Source organism: Oncorhynchus gorbuscha, linkage group LG08, assembly GCF_021184085.1.
Source record: "Oncorhynchus gorbuscha isolate QuinsamMale2020 ecotype Even-year linkage group LG08, OgorEven_v1.0, whole genome shotgun sequence".
Taxonomy (NCBI): domain Eukaryota; kingdom Metazoa; phylum Chordata; class Actinopteri; order Salmoniformes; family Salmonidae; genus Oncorhynchus; species Oncorhynchus gorbuscha.
This window is the reverse complement of record NC_060180.1, coordinates 52846917-52865172: the sequence shown is the minus strand read 5'-3', so window position 1 is coordinate 52865172 and position 18256 is coordinate 52846917. Positions and strand designations below refer to the sequence as shown.

General features: G+C 39.7%; 1 protein-coding gene across 2 annotated transcripts in view; it reads right to left on the bottom strand.

Moving 5' to 3' along the window:
* LOC124041806 (solute carrier family 12 member 7-like) overlaps positions 1 to 18256 on the bottom strand; it is an 82284-nt gene that overhangs the window by 35207 nt on the left and 28821 nt on the right. For both annotated transcript variants that reach the window (XM_046359851.1, XM_046359850.1), the window contains exons 2-8: positions 10183 to 10277; positions 9835 to 9966; positions 1983 to 2129; positions 1706 to 1760; positions 1361 to 1491; positions 902 to 1143; positions 457 to 668 (exon numbers count right to left, since the gene is read on the bottom strand). In XM_046359851.1, coding sequence (XP_046215807.1) covers positions 457 to 668; positions 902 to 1143; positions 1361 to 1491; positions 1706 to 1760; positions 1983 to 2129; positions 9835 to 9966; positions 10183 to 10277 — 1014 coding nt within the window. The remainder of the gene's footprint in view (positions 1 to 456; positions 669 to 901; positions 1144 to 1360; positions 1492 to 1705; positions 1761 to 1982; positions 2130 to 9834; positions 9967 to 10182; positions 10278 to 18256) is intronic.

Here is an 18256-nt window from a genome sequence, read left to right as displayed (position 1 = left end):
ACAAAAAAAGACTAATATACTTTGCTTTCCTAATTCAAACAGGTTGAGAAGACAAACCAATAATTTGTATAAGGATCCCCATTAGCCTTTGCCAAGGCAGCAGCTATGGTTCCTGGGGTCCAAACAAGATTAAAAGTTTTGATAAAACAGTACATCATATAACACATTATTAACCCACTACTCTACAATACAACATGTATAATATAATACCACAATAATATTACAACATTACAATGTAAGTGTGTGTTAGCGTGTGTATGTGCCTGTGTGTGTGTGTCTGTGTGTCTTCCCAGTTTGCTTTGTTCATGATAATACTATGATAAATGATGATATGACCATGGTAAGTGAGTAACTAGTAGTAAGAATGTAGAAGGCCTGGTAACATTTGTACTGTGTAGGTCTCCACCAGGCCTATCCAGTGTAGTAATGTTCGCCAGGCAGTGGGTTGTGGCTGACCTTTGATGACCCCGCTGAGCAGGCCTGGGATGCCCTGGATCTCAGTCAAGTTGTTCAGGGTAAAATATTCATCACAGGTAGCGTTGAGGTGGGGGCTGCCACAGAACAGCTTCCACAGCTCGGTGGTGTACGTCACGTTCTTGATCACCTCCGTCTTCATACACTTCTCAAAGTTGTGGTTCTGCAAGGAACGGTTCCCCAGGAGACAGATTCTGTAGGAAACATACATCTATGAGGAGATCTTCTAGTGTAAAGAATATTTTCATTTTAGCCACTGTAATGGCTGTAAATAGTCTAAGCATATGCGTCACACTAATTTTGGGCCTATAAGACCAGATGACTGATGATGGTCCTATAAAGTGTGCCTATTACTCTGATGAGACAAACACAGGAACAAGCATTTCCTATGCCAATAGACTAACTAGAACTCATAAATCAAACTCACGGATAGTTGGGTGGTTCTATGACGGTCTTGATGACTCCAGCGTAGATGGCCATGATGGAGAGCACCACACAGGCCAGGAAGACCAGGGCCAGCTTGTTAACATATTTGACCCCCACAAACACCACTAGAGCCATAAGTGCCAGACAGCAGGTCCCATATACACGCATGTTATTCAGCATGGCCTCCGTCTCGTCCTCCTTCTTCTCCGCCACAAACACTGCAGTGTTCGGCACGATGTACGTCTGGAACAAGAATAGGAGTCAACTAGGATACTAGCTTTATGAAACATTGGTTGGGCCTGACCATGTGACATGTCCAGGAAAAATTCTGGGCCACTGTTATAGACTATAACAAGGTAACAACTCCTGGAAGAGTCATGTGGTCATTAAAAACTCCTGTCTCAAAACATTGGGCATGTCCTACAGTATATCATGACCAGGCATTCTGTTTCATCCTTACCAGTAGGATTTCAATGGTACCCAGAATGTACATGGACCCAGCGAATGTGGTGCCCAGGTAGAAGCACAAGCCCACAGCCCCACCAAACTCTGGACCCAAAGACCTGGAGATCATGTAGTAGGAGCCTCCAGCTGCATGGGGCAAGAGAACAGATTCATGTAAAAACGCCTAGAAAATAACTAAAAGGTATCCACAGAATCTATAGAGCATATGTGATACATTTATTAGTAAATAAACCACCAAGGTAAAACATTACTATAGTGTTAAATAACCATCTCTCCATAAAAACACAGTTTGAGGTTCCTTATTCAAGGTGAAAATAAGTTGAAGTTGAACTGGCATTACCTGGCACTACACCATTTGTTGCAATAGCGCTCATTGATATCGCTGTCAGCATGGTCTGTAAGGGAGGAAACAATACAAAATACTAGCATTGTTGAGTGTATGGATACAATTTCCTCAGGGAGTAAAACATGAGATGACTAAGACCGACAGAGAATACTACAGTATAGTACCTGAAACTCCCTAAAAGAAAGATAAGTAAATAGTCATACTAGATGTATGTAGACCTATATTTTTCACACCTTAGTACTCTTACATAGTTCTATAGAAAAGTACTCACACAGGTGCAGCACATGACGACAATAGCGAAGGACTCCATGATTCCAGCGGTGCCAACGATCCAGGTGAGACGCAGGAAGAGGATGACTCCGAGGATGTTCTGCATGCAGGGCAGGTACACACCGATGAAGGTGCCCATCTGAGAACTCTAGAGGTGCCAATGCAGAGGGCCAGGGAAGAGGAGAAGTAGGATTACAATGAGTCAGGTTATGGTACAGTAGGGCCTTGTAAGGTATACTGTAACGTCGCAATACAACATTGTACAATCCTGTCCAATTTTTTGAATGTATTTTTATTTATTGAATATTAAAACATACAATCTACCTGCAGTGAAGCGGCTCAACATTTACATTACATTCAGTCATGTAATCAGAGCAGTCCACAGAAGCAACCAGGGTCAACACACTGCCCTGCCCATGGGCACGTTGACAGATCTCCCACCAAGTCAAAAAGGGGACCCGAACCAGCAACCTATCGGCCACCGGCCCAAGCTCCCAACCGCCAGGCCACCAACCCTCCAAGATCTCCACGACAGCTGCCCCTCAACCATCTGAGACCCCCGCCACTTTCCGGATGCTGTTTGTAATTCCTCTGCCAGTTTTTATGCTTTATATTGGGCAGACACGCCAGTTCCTTACCCCCTCCTGCTATCTGAAATTGGAATTTATCCAGCTCTGCCATCCTCATTTGAAAAAGAGAAATGCTTTGAAAAAGGTTTCATTTTAAATTAAATCGAAAATTTGACATCAATCTGCAGAAAGGCAAAAATGCCATTTTAGGTAAAAGTAATAGTTTTGTATAAGTGAAGCTTTTAGAGAGAGGATTAGTGCTTTTATATTTAATAATCTCAACTAACCCAGTTCATATTCTTTATATAGATAGGCACGTTTTAGCCTGTCTGGTTTAGAAACCCAGATAAAGCAAAATATTTTTTTCTCATATGATTTGAAAAAATAATCAAGAGTAGCAGCGCCAAAAGTAAGTGAGTAAACTGAGATATGACTAAGGAGTTAATCAGGGCAATTTTTCCATAAATAGACAGGTATTTACCTCTCCATGGTTGAAGGATCTTGTCTATTATTACTCGTTTTCTATTGAAAATCATTTTGGAGAGCTCATTTATATATTTTGTGATATGAATACCATGCATGTCTACTTCACCATCAGCCAATTTTATAGGTAAACTGCAGTGTAATGTAAAAGTTGTATTTTTTAAAGATCCAAAACGTAATATGGTACACTTATCATAATTAGGTTTTAGTCCAAAGAGTACAGAAAAGTTATGAGACATTACAGGGATCTATCTTGCGGACTCATCGGCATACATGGAAATCTTTGTTTTTAAGCCTTGGAATTCTAATACTCTAATGTTGTTATTTGATTTTAATAGCTAGCATTTTGATGGCCATAAAGAATATATATGGTGACAGCGGACCCCCTTGATTAAATCCTCTTGACAATTCAAAACTCTCTGAGAAGTAGCCGTTATTTACAGTTTTACACCTGGGGTTGCAATACATTACTATTACCCATTTTATAAGAGACTCACCGATATTGAATAAATCCATGCATTTATACACTGCATCCAGAAAGGATTCAGACACCTTCAATTTTCCATATTTTGTTACGTTACAGCCTTATTCTAAAATGGATTTTAAAAAAGGTCCCCCATCTACACACAATACCCCATAATGACAAAGCTTAAACAGGTTTAGACATTTTGGCAAAATCATACAAATCAAAAACTGTAATAGCTGATTTACATACAGTGCCAGTCAAAAGCTTGGACACATCTACACATACAAAGGATTTTCTTTATTTTTACATTGTAGAACAATAGTGAAGACATCAAAACTATGAAATAACACATATGGAATCATGTAGTAAGTGAAAAGGTAATAGGTAAAATATTTGTATTTGTTTATTTGAGATTTTTCAAAGTAGACACAATTTGCCTTGATGACAGCTTTGCACATTCTTGGCATTCTCTCATCAGCATCATGAGGTAGTCACCTGGAATACATTTCAATTAACAGGTGTGCCTTGTTAAAAGTTCATTTGTGGAATTTCTTTCCTTCTTAACGCGTTTGAGCCAATCAGTTAAATTGTGACATGGTAGGGGTAGTATACAGAGGATAGCTTTATTTGGTAAAAGAACAAGTCCATATTATGGCAAAAGCAGCTCAAATAAGCAAAGAAAGTCCATCATTACTTTAAGATATGAAGGTCAGTCAATGCGGAAAATTTCAAGAACTTTGAAAGTTTCTTCAAGTGCAGTCACAAAAACCATTAAGCTCTATGATGAAACTGGCTCTCATGAGGACCACCACAGGAAAGGAAGATCCAGAGTTACCTCGCCTACAAAGGCAAAGTTCATTAGAGCTAGAAATTGTAGCTTAACCAGCATGGCTACCACAACATTCTGCAGCGATATGCCACCCAATTGGTATGCGCGACTATCATTTGTTTATCCACAGGACAATGACCCAACACACCTCCAGGCTGCGTAAGGGCTATTTGACCAAGAAGGAAAGTGATGGAGTGCTGCATCAGATGACCTGGCCTCCAATCACCCAATCGTAACCCAATTGAGATGGTTTGGACAAGCCGAGTGAAGGAAAAGCAGTCAACAAGTGCTCAGCATGTGGGAACTCCTTCAAGACTGTTGGAAAAGCATTCCAGGTGAAGCTGGTTGAGAGAATACCAAGAGGGTGCAAAGCTGTCATCAAGGCAAAGGGTGGATACTTTGAAGAATCTAAAGTACATTTCGATTTATTTAACACTTTTTTGGTTGCCACATGATTCCATATATGTTATCACATGGTTTGGATGTCTTCACTATTATTCTACAATGTAGAAAATAGTACAAATAAAGAAAAACCCTTGAATGAGTAGGTGTGTCTAAGGTTGACAGGTACTGTAAGTATTCAGACCCTTTGCTATGAGACTTGAAATTGAGCTCAGGTGCATCCTGTTTCCATTGATCATCCTTGAGATGGTTCTACAACTTGGAGTCCACCGGTGGTAAATTTAACTGATTGGACATGATTTGGAAAGGCACACACCTGTCTAAATAAGGTCCCACAGTTGACAGTGCATGTCAGAGAAAAAACCGAGCCATGAGGTCGAAGGAATTGTCCGTAGAGCTCCGAGACATAAAAAAGTTCCAAATGCACTGTATATAAAATCCAGTCCTACTTTATCAAAGGCCTTTTCAAAATATGTTGTAAATACCAGGCCAGGTTTCATGTTGTTCTATTATTTCTAGTAGTGTTTGTACATTATCTCCAATGTATCGTCCATGTAAAAAAAACTATCTGATAAGGATGAACAATACCTGGTAAAATGTTTAATTCAGAGTGCTATGCATTTCACTAGTATGAAGAGGCCTCCAGATCTTTATATTCGCAATCTGGGTCTTGTTTTAACAATATTGAAACCAGACCTTCCTGCTGAGTATGTGACAGAGTACCATTTCTATAGGACTAGTTAAAACATGCTAATAATGGAGCTTTGAGCATATCTAAAAAGGCTTGATACTTACTGTTGAAGCCAGAAGTTTACATACACCTTAGCCAAATACTTTAAACTCAGTTTCTTAATTCCTGACATTTAATCCTAGTAAAAATTCTTAGGTCAGTTAGGATCACCACTTTATTTCAAGAATTTGAAATGCCAGAATAAGAGTAGAGAGAATTATTTATTTCAGCTTTTATTTCTGTCATCACATTCCGAGTGGGTCAGAAGTTTACATACACTCAATTAGTATTTGGTAGCATTGCCTTTAAATGACTTAACTTGGATCAAGCATTTTAGGTAGCCTTCCACAATAAGTTGGATGAATTTTGGCCCATTCCTCCTGACAGAGCTGGTGTAACTGAATCAGGTTTGTAGGCCTCCTTGCTTGCACAAACCTTTTCAGTTCTGCCCACAAATTCTCTATAGGATTGAGGTCAGGGCTTTGTGATGGACACTCCAATACCTTGAGTTTGTTGTCTTTAAGCCATTTTGCCACAACTATGGAAGTATGCTTGGGGTCATTGTCCATTTGGAAACCCATTTGTGACGAAGCTTCAACTTCCTGACTGATCTCTTGAGATGTAGGAAAATTACTTGGATATATTGAAGCAACCTCGTGATGCCATCTATTTTGTGAAGTGCACCAGTCCCTCCTGCAGCAAAGCACCCCCACAATATGATGTTGCCACCCCCATGCTTCACGGTTGAGATGGTGTTCTTCGGCTTGTAAGACACCACCTTTTTCCTCCAAACAACGTGGTGGTTTTGGAGCAGTGGCTTCTTCCGTGCTGAAAGGTCTTTCAGGTTATGTCGATATAGGACTCGTTTTACTGTGGATATGGATACGTTTGTACCCGTTTCCTCCAGCATCTTCACAAGGTCCTTTGCTCCTGTTCTGGGATTGATTTGCACTTTTCGCACCAAAGTACATTCATCTCTAGGAGACAGAATGAGTCTCCTTCCTGAGCGGTATGATGGCTATGTGGCCCCATGGTGTTAATACTTGCGTATGATTGTTTGTACAGATGAACGTGGTACCTTCAGGCATTTGTAAATTGCTCCCACGGATGAACCAGACTTGTGGAGGTCTACAATTTATTTTGAGGTCTTGTCCGATTTCTTTTGATTTCCCATGATCAAGCAGAGGCACTGAGTTTGAAGGTAGGCCTCGAAATACATCCAAAAGGTACACATCCAATTGACTCAAATTATGTCAATTAGCCTATCAGAAGCTTCTAAAGCGATTACATTATATTCTGGAATTTTTCAAGCTGTTTAAAAGGCACAGTCAACATAGTTTATATATGGGGCGGCAGCGTAGCATAGTGGTTAGAGCGTTGGACTAGTAACCGAAAGGGTGCAAGATCGAATCCTCAAGCTGACAAGGTAAAAATCTGTCGCTCTGCCCCTGAACAAGGCAGTTAACCCATTGTTCCTAGGCCGTCATTGAAAATAAGAATTTGTTCTTAACTGACTTGCCTAGTAAAATAAATGTAACTTTCTGATGCAGTGAATTTTAAATTAAATAATATGTCTGTAAATAATTGTTGGAAAAATTACTTGTGTCATGTACAAAGTAGATGTCCTAACCGACTTGTCAAAACTATAGTTTATGGTTGAAAAACAAGTTTTAATGACTCTAACCTAAGTGTACGTAAACTTCCGACTTCAACTGTACCTCTACTGGTACGAAATCAAGCCCTGAGGTTTTTCCAGACTGATCAGATTCAGAGCCTCAAAGTTATTCCTCTGTAATTTGGCCTTCACACTGTTCTTTTTGTGCATTTTACATTTTTTTTTATTTGGAAAGAGTTCCTTACAGTAATCGTCATTCAGAGGGTGAGGATGAGACTTAAAAGTAAGAAATATTAATCTTCCTCTTAAAATATTCAGAAAATAATAGTCTTTAGTAACGAGTTTCTGTCAAAAACATTTGTAGCGTTCCTGTGTTGGCGATTCATGAAGAATGTGTTGCATTTTTCTCCATATTCTATCCAGTTTGCTTTATTTTTGTAATAGATTAGATTATTCTTAAATAAGTTCCTCCAGTTCTTCTGTTTTTTTCTATAACTTGTTTTGTATCTCTGTAGTACAGTTTTTATTGCCATCTACCTGTACTATTAGTTTGTATATTTCCCTTGTCTGCCTTGTTTCTTTAGACAGAAACATGTTTGTTTTTTTAACTTATGAATATTGAATTGAATGACCTCTGACAGTACATTTAAAAAGGTATCCCAAACAATAAAGGGATTTGCTGAACCTATTTTGCACTGAATAAATTCAGTAATAAATTATTAGTTAAGAAATAATTATCCTCCAGTGGACTTAGATAAAATTTCCGATATGCCCGTCCACGTGGAAATTCTGTAAGAGTTACGTGAAGGCCAATTAGATGATGGTCTGATCGCATTCTGTCTCCTATCAAAACCTTTGATGCAAGAGAGAAAGAAACAAAGTTGTCAAGACGACTAGCTTGATTAAGTCTCCTGCACAATACATTTTACAGCAGAGATTACAATTGGTGTTATTCCCCAGATCATTTTTGGTCTACAAATGTAATGTCGGCAAAAAGAGTTGGCAAAATATTAACAGAGCTGTACACTATTTGGTAAATGTTCATTTTAAAATTGGCTCATTAGCAACCATCAAACCATCTAATTTGGAATGTGGTCACTGGCAGCATAAAAAAAACAATGGTGAAGTCAGTGGTGTGAGGTCAGCTGCTTAACAGTGCCCTGTAGTGATATGATTCAAACCCCGTATCAGGAAACCCCATCATTTAGCTGGGTTACTCACTACACTAAACATATACAAAACCGTCACATGCCAACCATACCACGCCAATCCTCCTACAACAGTTCTCACCACACAAGTTGTTTTGTTGTAAGCCTGTTCCAACCCCCATCCATCTCCCTGTGTTTGCAAGTGAATCTTTTACAAATATTGGCTAATAACATTATGCAAACACAACTGAAAAATGTATTGCAGAATAAATGTGCGTCACAGTTTGGAATTTAGAACTTTACTAATTATATTTCTGGAGTCTATGAAGAGTGAACATAGAATTAAGTTTGGATTGGCATGCATTTCAGACAGTGAATGGACAGATTTATTGCTCAAATACATTGCAATGTGCTTTCTGCATTTAAGAAAACACCAGAAGTGGATCCTTAATCTCTCGTGAACAGACTACGTAAACATGACTGGTACTAATTACGCAAGATTTTAGTTCTGGGTTAACTAAGATGAATCCTTCCTCGGTGTTCAGCCCTTTGTCAGCATTTACCCAGTCATGCTCACATATAATAACAGAAAAGTATTTTAAGTTGAAAACATGTTGAGACCCTTGCAGTCCTTCAGAAAAATCAACAGAACGATTCAGTAAAATAATACTATATCTGTTCTGTGTGTATGTAATAGAGTTCGGAAAGCAGGACGATCCAAATATAACACCCAAACACAGCGTACTGTTATTGGCTACCTTTACAATGATCTGTTTGACCTCATCACAGCCATACAATCCATACCCTGATCACCACAGGATAAATTAACAATTTCAGCGTGTCATCTACCGGTTGATGACACAAGCCCCCCCCCGGTATGCCCCACAATGCAATTCAACATTCCAAAGTTACAACGCCACCCCAATCTTTTGAGATCAGAGAACCCTGCAAAAACACACCTACAATCACATCAACAGCCCCCCCCCAAAAAAAAAAGAAGCCGCTGCGTAAATACAGTACAGTACATACCATATATCCCATAAGACAACACAGCCCTCTCTCAATACTGCTGTTGGTTCTCCTGTACGCCTTTTTACCAGGGTCAATGTGGCCCTTGTTCATAGACCATTCACAACCTGGAGTGGCATCTTGACGATCCACTCTTTGTCTCCAAAACCTCCCTCCCCAAGCCAATCAGATCTCCAGCAGGGAGATGTGCTGGAGTAATTGTCAGGGGACAGAGGCATGGTTTCTGTGGCCTTGCGGTGGTGCTATGACGCTGAAGAGCAACAGTAGGGGTATTTCTTTGGGTGGGATTGGTAGCAACGGCTAGAAGGATGTGAAGGCAGCTATTAAAGTAGTTTGCTCAAGGCCTGGCATCAGTTATAACAAAAATAAGCCTGAGAATGCTGCTTTATATTCTCAAATTCTCACTCTGTTCTCAGAGGAGCTGCTGAATAGCCATCACGCTCACCAACCAAGGTTGGCTTGCACGATAATAGAGCATTTTTAAGAGTTAATTGATTGAGAGTTAATACAATGTCTGTCTTCTACTGTACCTCTTTAGCAAGGTCTCCCACAAAGTACCCACTGGGATGACAACGGTCATACCTTGACTGCAATCTTTGTGACCCCATCCTCATTCTCATATTCCTCGTGCTCAGTGACGCCCTGGGTGAGGTTGGTGTAGTTGGCCAGCTTGTTGAGGAGAGAGGACACCATGGGGTTGCTCTCAATCTCTTCCTGTCAATAAGGACACGACAACATTGAAATCAGGACACCATGGCATTGAAGACATCCAAGTATACAACAAACAAGCACAACACATGTTTGGATGATATGTAGTCTACAACAAGATAATCCAGGTAAGCATTTAGCTCCCACTTTAGATTAAGTGGCATAAAATGTATGTGGTAATTAATTACATTATAATATCAAAAGCATTGACATGTGGTATACCTCAAAGAGAGCCATGTTCTTGCCATCGTAGTAGTTTCCTCGGTCATGGTCAGTGTTGTTGATGAAAGGGCTGCTCTCTCTGGGAGTGTTATCTCCTGGGAGACAACAGAAAACGTGATAGCGTAAGATAAAAAACAAACCTCTACAGTACAAAGGGAAAAACGGGATACCCAAACACGCTTCAGCCCAGCTTAAACAAAAAAGGGGAATCAAGTGCTCAACTAAGGGACTTGAAAATCCAAAAAAACATTCCTTACCCCAGGATACTTCAACTGGTGATTAAGAAGGAAAATAAAGAAAAACGAGCATTCTGTTTCTGCATAAATCTTATAGGTTTATTGATGAGACAAACAAACAATAGGCTTACGTTTCGGCATGAATCACCTTCATCAGAGCCTTGAGTAGGAAAAGGGTTGGAGTCACCAATATACCCTTGCATTGGAGTGTCCCACCGGTCATGTCAATCAAACATGTCAATAAATGTCAACACTGTCAGGAGTAGCAACTAAACAGGTTATTCATACACGAGTATGAACATCATTCAATAACCCTACATATAGATTCCACTTAAATAACAAAAGAGACAAACTAAGAAAAACGCATTTACAAAAAAGATGAGAAAGAGAGCTGTTCATTCAGACCCTTTGGCTTGGCGCAATCTAAGCAGTCGAGCCAAAATGCCCCTCTAACAATTTCTTCACAATATTGCCACCTCTGGAGGTAAGGGAAACTTTCTCAATTCCCCAGAATTTTAAGGTTGAGGCTGAGCCCTGATTGGCACTCACGTACAGTGGTGGAAAAAGTACTAAATTGTCATACTTCAGTAAAAGTAAAGATTATTGAGTAATTATCTATTTAGGTAACAGTGAAAGTCACTCAGGAAAACACGACTTGAGTAAAAGTCTAAAAGTATTTGGTTTTAAATATACTTACAGTTGAAGTCGGAAGTTTACATACACTAAGGTTGGAGTCATTAAAAACTTCTTAGGGCTGCAATCCTGTTGACGGGATTGATATGACCCAAGCCAGTGAAAGTGCAGAGCGCCCTTTATCTCATAATTAAAATTCCTCAAACATACATGTATCTTACACCATTTTAAAAGGTAATCTTGTTGAAATCGGACACTTTGGTGGGATTAACAAATAAGCTTTACAGCGAAAGCACCACAAACGATTATGTCAGAGCTAAGCCACAGAAAAACACAGCCATTTTTCCAGACAAAGAGAGGAGTCACAAAAAGCACAAATAGCGATAAAATGAATCACTAACCTTTGATGATTTTCATCAGATGACACTCATAGGACTTCATGGTACACAATACATATATGTTTTGTTCGTTAAAGTTCATATTTCTATAAAATAATCTCAGTATACATTGGCACGTTATGTCCACTAGTTCCAAAAAATACAATTGTTAGACATGGAAATATAGATACACTTCTCCTTAATGCAACTGCTGTGTCAGATTTTAAAAAAGCTTTACGGAAAAAGCAAAACATGCAATAATCTGAGTACAGCTTTCAGACAACAAAAGCAGCCAAAAAGATATCCGCCATTTTGGGTAGTCAACATTAGTCATAAATGACATTATAAATATTCACTTACCTTTGATGATCTTCATCAGAATGCACTCCCAGGAATCCCAGTTCCACGTTAAATGTTTGTTTTGTTCGATAATGTCCATCATTTTTGTCCAAAGAGCTACTTTTGTACGTTTGGTAAACAAATCCAAAGTCATGAAGCGTGTTCCCTAGTTGCAGACGAAATGTCAAAAAGTTCCGTTACTGTCCGTAGACACATGTCAAACGATGTATGGAATCAATCTTTAGGATGTTTTTAACATAAAACTTCAATAATATTCCAACCGAAGAATTCCTTTGTCTTCAGAAAAGTAAAGGAACGCAGCTACCTCTCATGTGAAATGTGCGTGACCAGTGCGTGTCGCTGGCAGACCAGGAATGAGACTCATTCCACTCTCATTCGGTCCCACTTCACAGTAGAATCCTCAAACAAGTTTCTAAAGACGGCTGACATCTAGTGGAAGCCTTAGGAAGTGCAACATAACCAATATCCCACTGTGTATTCAATAGGGGCTGGGTTGAAAATTTACCAACCTCAGATTTCCCACTTCCTGTTTGGATTTCTTCTCAGGTTTTTGCCTGTCATATGAGTTCTGTTATACTCACAGACATCATGCAAACAGTTTTGGAAACTTCAGAGTGTTTTCGATCCAATACTACTAATACTATGCACAATCTAGTAGCATGCAGCTTAATTTGGGCACACTTTTCATTCAGAATTCCCAATACTGCCCCCTACCCCAAAGTAGTAAAACTTTTTTTTTTTAAACTGGCCTCACAAATGGGCCTCAGGATCTCGTCACGGTATTTCTGTGCATTCAAATTGCTGTCAATAAAATGCAATTGTGTTCGCTGTCCATAGCTTATGCCTGCCCATACCATAGCCTCACTGCCACCATGGGGCACTCTGCTCAAAACATTGAAATCAGCAAACCGCTTGCCCACAAAACTACATACAATTGAAGAAATCAACTGTGGGAGCAATTATTAGGAAATGGAAGACCACTGATAATCTCCCTCAATCTGGGGCTCCACGCAAGATCTCACCCCGTGGGGTCAAAATGATCACAAGAACGGTGAGCAAAAATCCCAGAACCACACAGGGGGGACCTAGTGAATGACCCGCAGAGAGCTGGGACCAAAGTAACAAAGCCTACCATCAGTAACACACTACGCCGCCAGGGACTCAAATCCTGCAGTGCCAGTCGTGTCCCCCTGCTTAAGCCAGTACATGTCCAGGCCCGTCTGAAGTTGGCTAAAGAGCATTTGGATGATCCAGAAGAAGATTGGGAGAATGTAGTGAAGCCACGCAAGAACTACGCCACACCAGTCAGCTTGGGTGATCCAATATTGCAGCCTTACAGTTAACTAGTCCAACGCAATAACGACCTGCCTCTCTCTCGTTGCACCCCACAAGGAGACTGCCTGTTACACGAATGCAGTAAACCAAGGTAAGTTGCTAGCTAGCATTAGGTTATTGACTTGTTTACTGTTTACTCCATGTGTAACTCTGTGTTGTCTGTTCACACTGCTATGCTTTATCTTGACCAGGTCGCAGTTGCAAGTTGCAACTTGGTGACAGTATGATATTACTAGATATTATCTAGCGTGTCCTGCGTTGCACATAATCTGACTGAGCATACAAGCATACAAGTATCTGACTGAGTGGTGGTAGGCAGAAGCAGGCGCGTAAACATTCATTCAAACAGCACTTTTGTGCGTTTTGCCAGCAGCTCTTCGTTGTGCGTCAAGCATTGCGCTTTTTATGACTTCAAGCCTATCAACCCCTGAGATGAGGCTGGTGTAACCTAAGTGAAATGGCTAGCTAGTTAGCGCGTGCTAATAGGATTTCAAACGTCACTCACTCGGAGCCTTCTAGTAGTTGTTCCCCTTGCTCTGCATGGATAATGCTGCTTCGTGGGTGGCTGTTGTCGTTGTGTTGCTGGGTCGAGCCCAGAGAGGGAGGAGAAGGACGGAAGCTATACTGTTACACTTGCAATACTAAAGTGCCTATAGGAACATCCAATAGTCAAAGGTTAATGAAATACAAATTGTATAGATGGAAATAGTCCTATAATAACTACAACCTAAAACCTCTTACCTGGGAATATTGAAGACTCATGTTAAAAGGAACCACCAGCTTTCATATGTTCTCATGTTCTGAGCAATGAACTGAAATGTTAGCTTTCTTACATAGCACATATTGCACTTTTACTTTCTTCTCCAACACTTTGTTTTTGCATTATTTAAACCAAATTTTATTGATGTATCATATTAAGTTAAAATAAGTGTTCATTCAGTATTGTTGTAATTGTCATTATTCCAAATAAAATATAATAATTCTTAAATCGCAGATTAATCGATATCGGCTTTTTTGGTCCTCCAATAATCGGCATTGAAAAATCATAATCGGTCGACCTCTAGAATGGTGGGATGTGAACGATGGTAGACGACACACCCCTTCATCATGCATACTATAAAATAGACCAAACTCATGGTGTCGCGCTGAAACTAATCATCGTCAGATTACTTTTGATTTCTAGAAAGTGTTTTACTCTATTTCGATCAATGGTAAGCTCACCCGTGATGTAATTAATTAGACATAGTAATTGCTATTAGCTAATTCATATTGAAGTTTATGTCAGCCAAGCGTTATAAAAATATGACCGCTTGTGTTGCGTCAATCTTTCCTCAGTTCGCGCTAGGACAAATTTTGCCTACATTTGTCCAGTTTGGATGATTGTGTTATGCTATAGATACTTATGTGAATATGTGAACATTGCATCCAAAAATAAACTGCTCACATTCTGGACATAAAGACTGTTTGTGTAAAATGTTTCTGAAAAAACAGTGGCCAGCTCAAATGCTGATTGTTGCGTCATTTCGAAACTGGCCATTCCAAACAAGCGTTCTAAATCACACGGGTGTGATCGTACGCTTCAGGGACCACTGTAGAATGAACTCACCTGTGTAATGATACGTGTGAAAGGGTTAATGAATAGCGGTTTTGCTTTAATCAAAAATAACAAACCGAGTGTTTTCCAGCATACAATGTTCAGCTGCGCACTCTTTTTTTACATAGTTGGCAAAGGCAATAAAGTTACTTTTTAGGTCAGCATCATTTTCATTTAGATCTAGATCGAATTATGATTGACCACATGACAATGATTGAGGCATGAAGACGTTACTATAAATTAAAGTTTTACGGAAATGAGCATATGCAAATCATAACTGGCACGCAGATCGGTAGAAATTGTAAGATAAATTGGCATTCCAAAGTTGCCAATTCCTTGTGCAGCCTATTACCGGAAATGTCTGGAGAATAATGGCAGAATCTGCTAAAGCCAGCAGGAGCAGGAATGGAATAGTTGGGTCAGGTTGTTTTTTAAATTCTGATTATCTAGGTCCCTCTTATTTCATCAAACCGTAAGCTTAAAGAATCAGACAAGCTCAACGCATATAGTTGATTTTTATTAAAAACCCAGTGTGTGACTGTATATGGAAAAATACACATTCAAAAATGTAGACCAATCGATTGGTCGAAAGAACAGACAACTTTTGGTTTACTAAGATTTTTTTTAATAGTCGGGGTCAGCCATATTAATGATAATACGGTTTAATTAGCTTCCTGATATGCCACACATTTCAGGTTGATGGATTATCTTGGCAAAGGAGAAATACTCACTAACAAGGATATAAACAAATTTGTGCACAAATTCTGAGAAGCTTTTTGTGCATATGGAATATTTCTGGGATCTTTTATTTTGGCTAAGCAAACATGGGACCAACACTTTGTTTTGCGTTCATATTTTTGCAGCTGTAAAACTGCACATTTGTCCTCTACGCCCCATGGCAAAATGTGTAGAATTGCAACAAATATGCTTTAGAATGACAATATTTTATCTTTGCCCCATAGCAAAATGTGCAGACTTTACTTAATTCAGAAAATAAAATATAATCGCTGACACGAGAGGGGCCGCTAAAATATTTTGCTTGCAAGGGATGGATGGATGGATGCAGGTAAGCAGACCCACGAGCCACTGTGGCTTCTCATCGTGATTGCCCCGATCAAAGTTAGATAGCGGGAGAGGGTTTCTAGGCCTCCTGCCTAGGGGATGTTTGTATAAAGAATTTGAACATCCATAGTTACAAGTATGTCATTAGATTCTACTTTGACATTCTCAAGGATCTTTAGCACATCAGTGGTGTCCCCAAGAATGCTGGGAGGGGAGGAACCAACTTTATGGAAAATAAATAAATAGATATCTACAAAATTGGGATAGGGGTTCCTTGAGGCTATCATTTGACTATATGCCTCAGAGGAGGGTCAGACAGTTTCTTAGGTAGGCCATAGTAAACTGCATATCTCGGTGAGGAGTGATGAGGAAATCTCTCATTTTCAGTAATCCAACCATGGACTAAAGCACTTAATATATGCATCAATGTTACTCTCAATACGATCTGTAGAGTTTGCACGTAAGGGGACATTTAATTCTCTATTGTTCAGATGACTCATAATGGCCACGTGATACTGTTCATAACTTTGTACCACCACAGTGCCACCCTTATCAGCAGGGCAAACTACAAGATTACAGTGATTTTGTAGACCTTTGAGCGCTACAACCTCTTCTGCAATGAGGTTACCTTTAGAGTATTTATGCTTACTGGCAACTTCTCTAAGGTCATTTTCAACCAAGCAGCTATATGTGATTCAGATTAAAGATTGCCTTTTCACCAGACTTCTTTTTGAAAGGGTTAGGAATTCTCACTCCCTGATTGGTTTCAATATCAGTATTCACCTGATTTCAAAAAACATTGTCACTGACTCAAAACAAAGGTGAACAAATGCTTAAATGCAGTTGTCTAAAGAATCTGAACGTTTGTCTTTTGAATCACTATGGATTTCCTGGGAGTTTTTTTCCACTTGACCAAAGTGCTTAACATTTTCAGTCATACGTATCTTAGGAAACAACCCATATTCCGTTATTCACTTTGCTCTGCTACAGATCAATAAATCAAGAGTTTTGTTGATTGTCATTGCCATGTGTCCTGAGGGGTTTTGTGCCTTTGTCTGTGCTACGAAGGCTGAAAAAGCAGCACTGTCTGTAACCTTCAGGACCTCAGATGACCTTCACCTCTCAGATTACCATATGTACTCAGTTCTGTTCCAGTGTGTCAGCACCAGCGGTGCCTTTGAAGACTTCTGTGGCTGTTTACACCGACAGACGTTTCACTGTTTAACTGCCAAAGAGCTGATCTCTGTTTAAATAATCTGATATGAAATCAGGAATAGAACAACAGCAGCATTACACACTAGAGAATTCACACCCCTGTAGCTGAGTAAATGTTATGACAGGCAACCTGCTGGTAGCACGCACAAAGCTACTGGAATCAGAGCAATCAATGCCATCATATGCACCAGATGAGGGTGGTTATGACACTGGTCAATGAGACACTAAGGTCTGCACTGTAGACATCCTGTGCAGTATGATAATCAAAAAGTCAAGCTACCTTGAAACAACTTTCTCTTTGCAATGTTATTTTCCCATGATTGCTCCCCCAACTGGCTAAGACTAGAGGTGCTCACCAGTGCTTTGTCATACTACTAAGGAAATTGCGTCTAATGTCATCATAATGAACCATCTAATTATAAAGTGCAGCCTAGTATTCAAAAGTAAGAGCAGTCACTGTTCCATAAAGGAGTTTCGCAATGATGCCATTTATCATCACAATGTATCATCTATTTACATTACCTTTTAAATTAGATGTGGTGCTACATCCCAAGAGAGTTTCAATGAAAAGAGCACAATTTCTCAATCATTGGATTCTCTTCATTCCTTTGCAAGCCATAGTTAGTTTGCCCTACAGTAGTCTACCACAGTCGCAGTCTCTAACAACATAAGTTTGGCAAAGCGAGACGAACACACTACAGACAAGAGACACCCAGCCTATTGTAAAAATGTGCTGGCTGAGGAAAGCACGGCAGTTTTCTGAAGAGAAGACAAGGGCAGTGGTAGAACCATCTATCACCATGTACTGGCTGTCTGCTCTGTTCATTACACACACACACACAGGGAATGCATAGGAATCAGTTGTATCAGACTACAGCGATACATTAGACAATGGGGATATGACACTGTATAGAGAAGAGAGGTGGACAGGTTCAGGTTCATGCATTCAATCTGGGAGATAATCCTCGTGATTTACGTTAGTTCCGTTGACAGTGATGAACAGCCCTGATCACTTAAGTGAATAACTTCAAGGTAAGAATCTCAGAAACTAGGAATACCTTAACTCCTATGTACACAAAATAAATACAAAAAACGTGGCTGATTTAACATACCTTTTCAATATTTTAAAGTCCCCTAAAAGTTTACCAAATGCTGAAAAATCCCTCCCCAGGAACTACAGTAAGTGAAGCATTGCAACCTATGATAATACATGACAATGAGATCTACTTATAACTTGTTAAGCCTCCACAGTGGAAGATTCA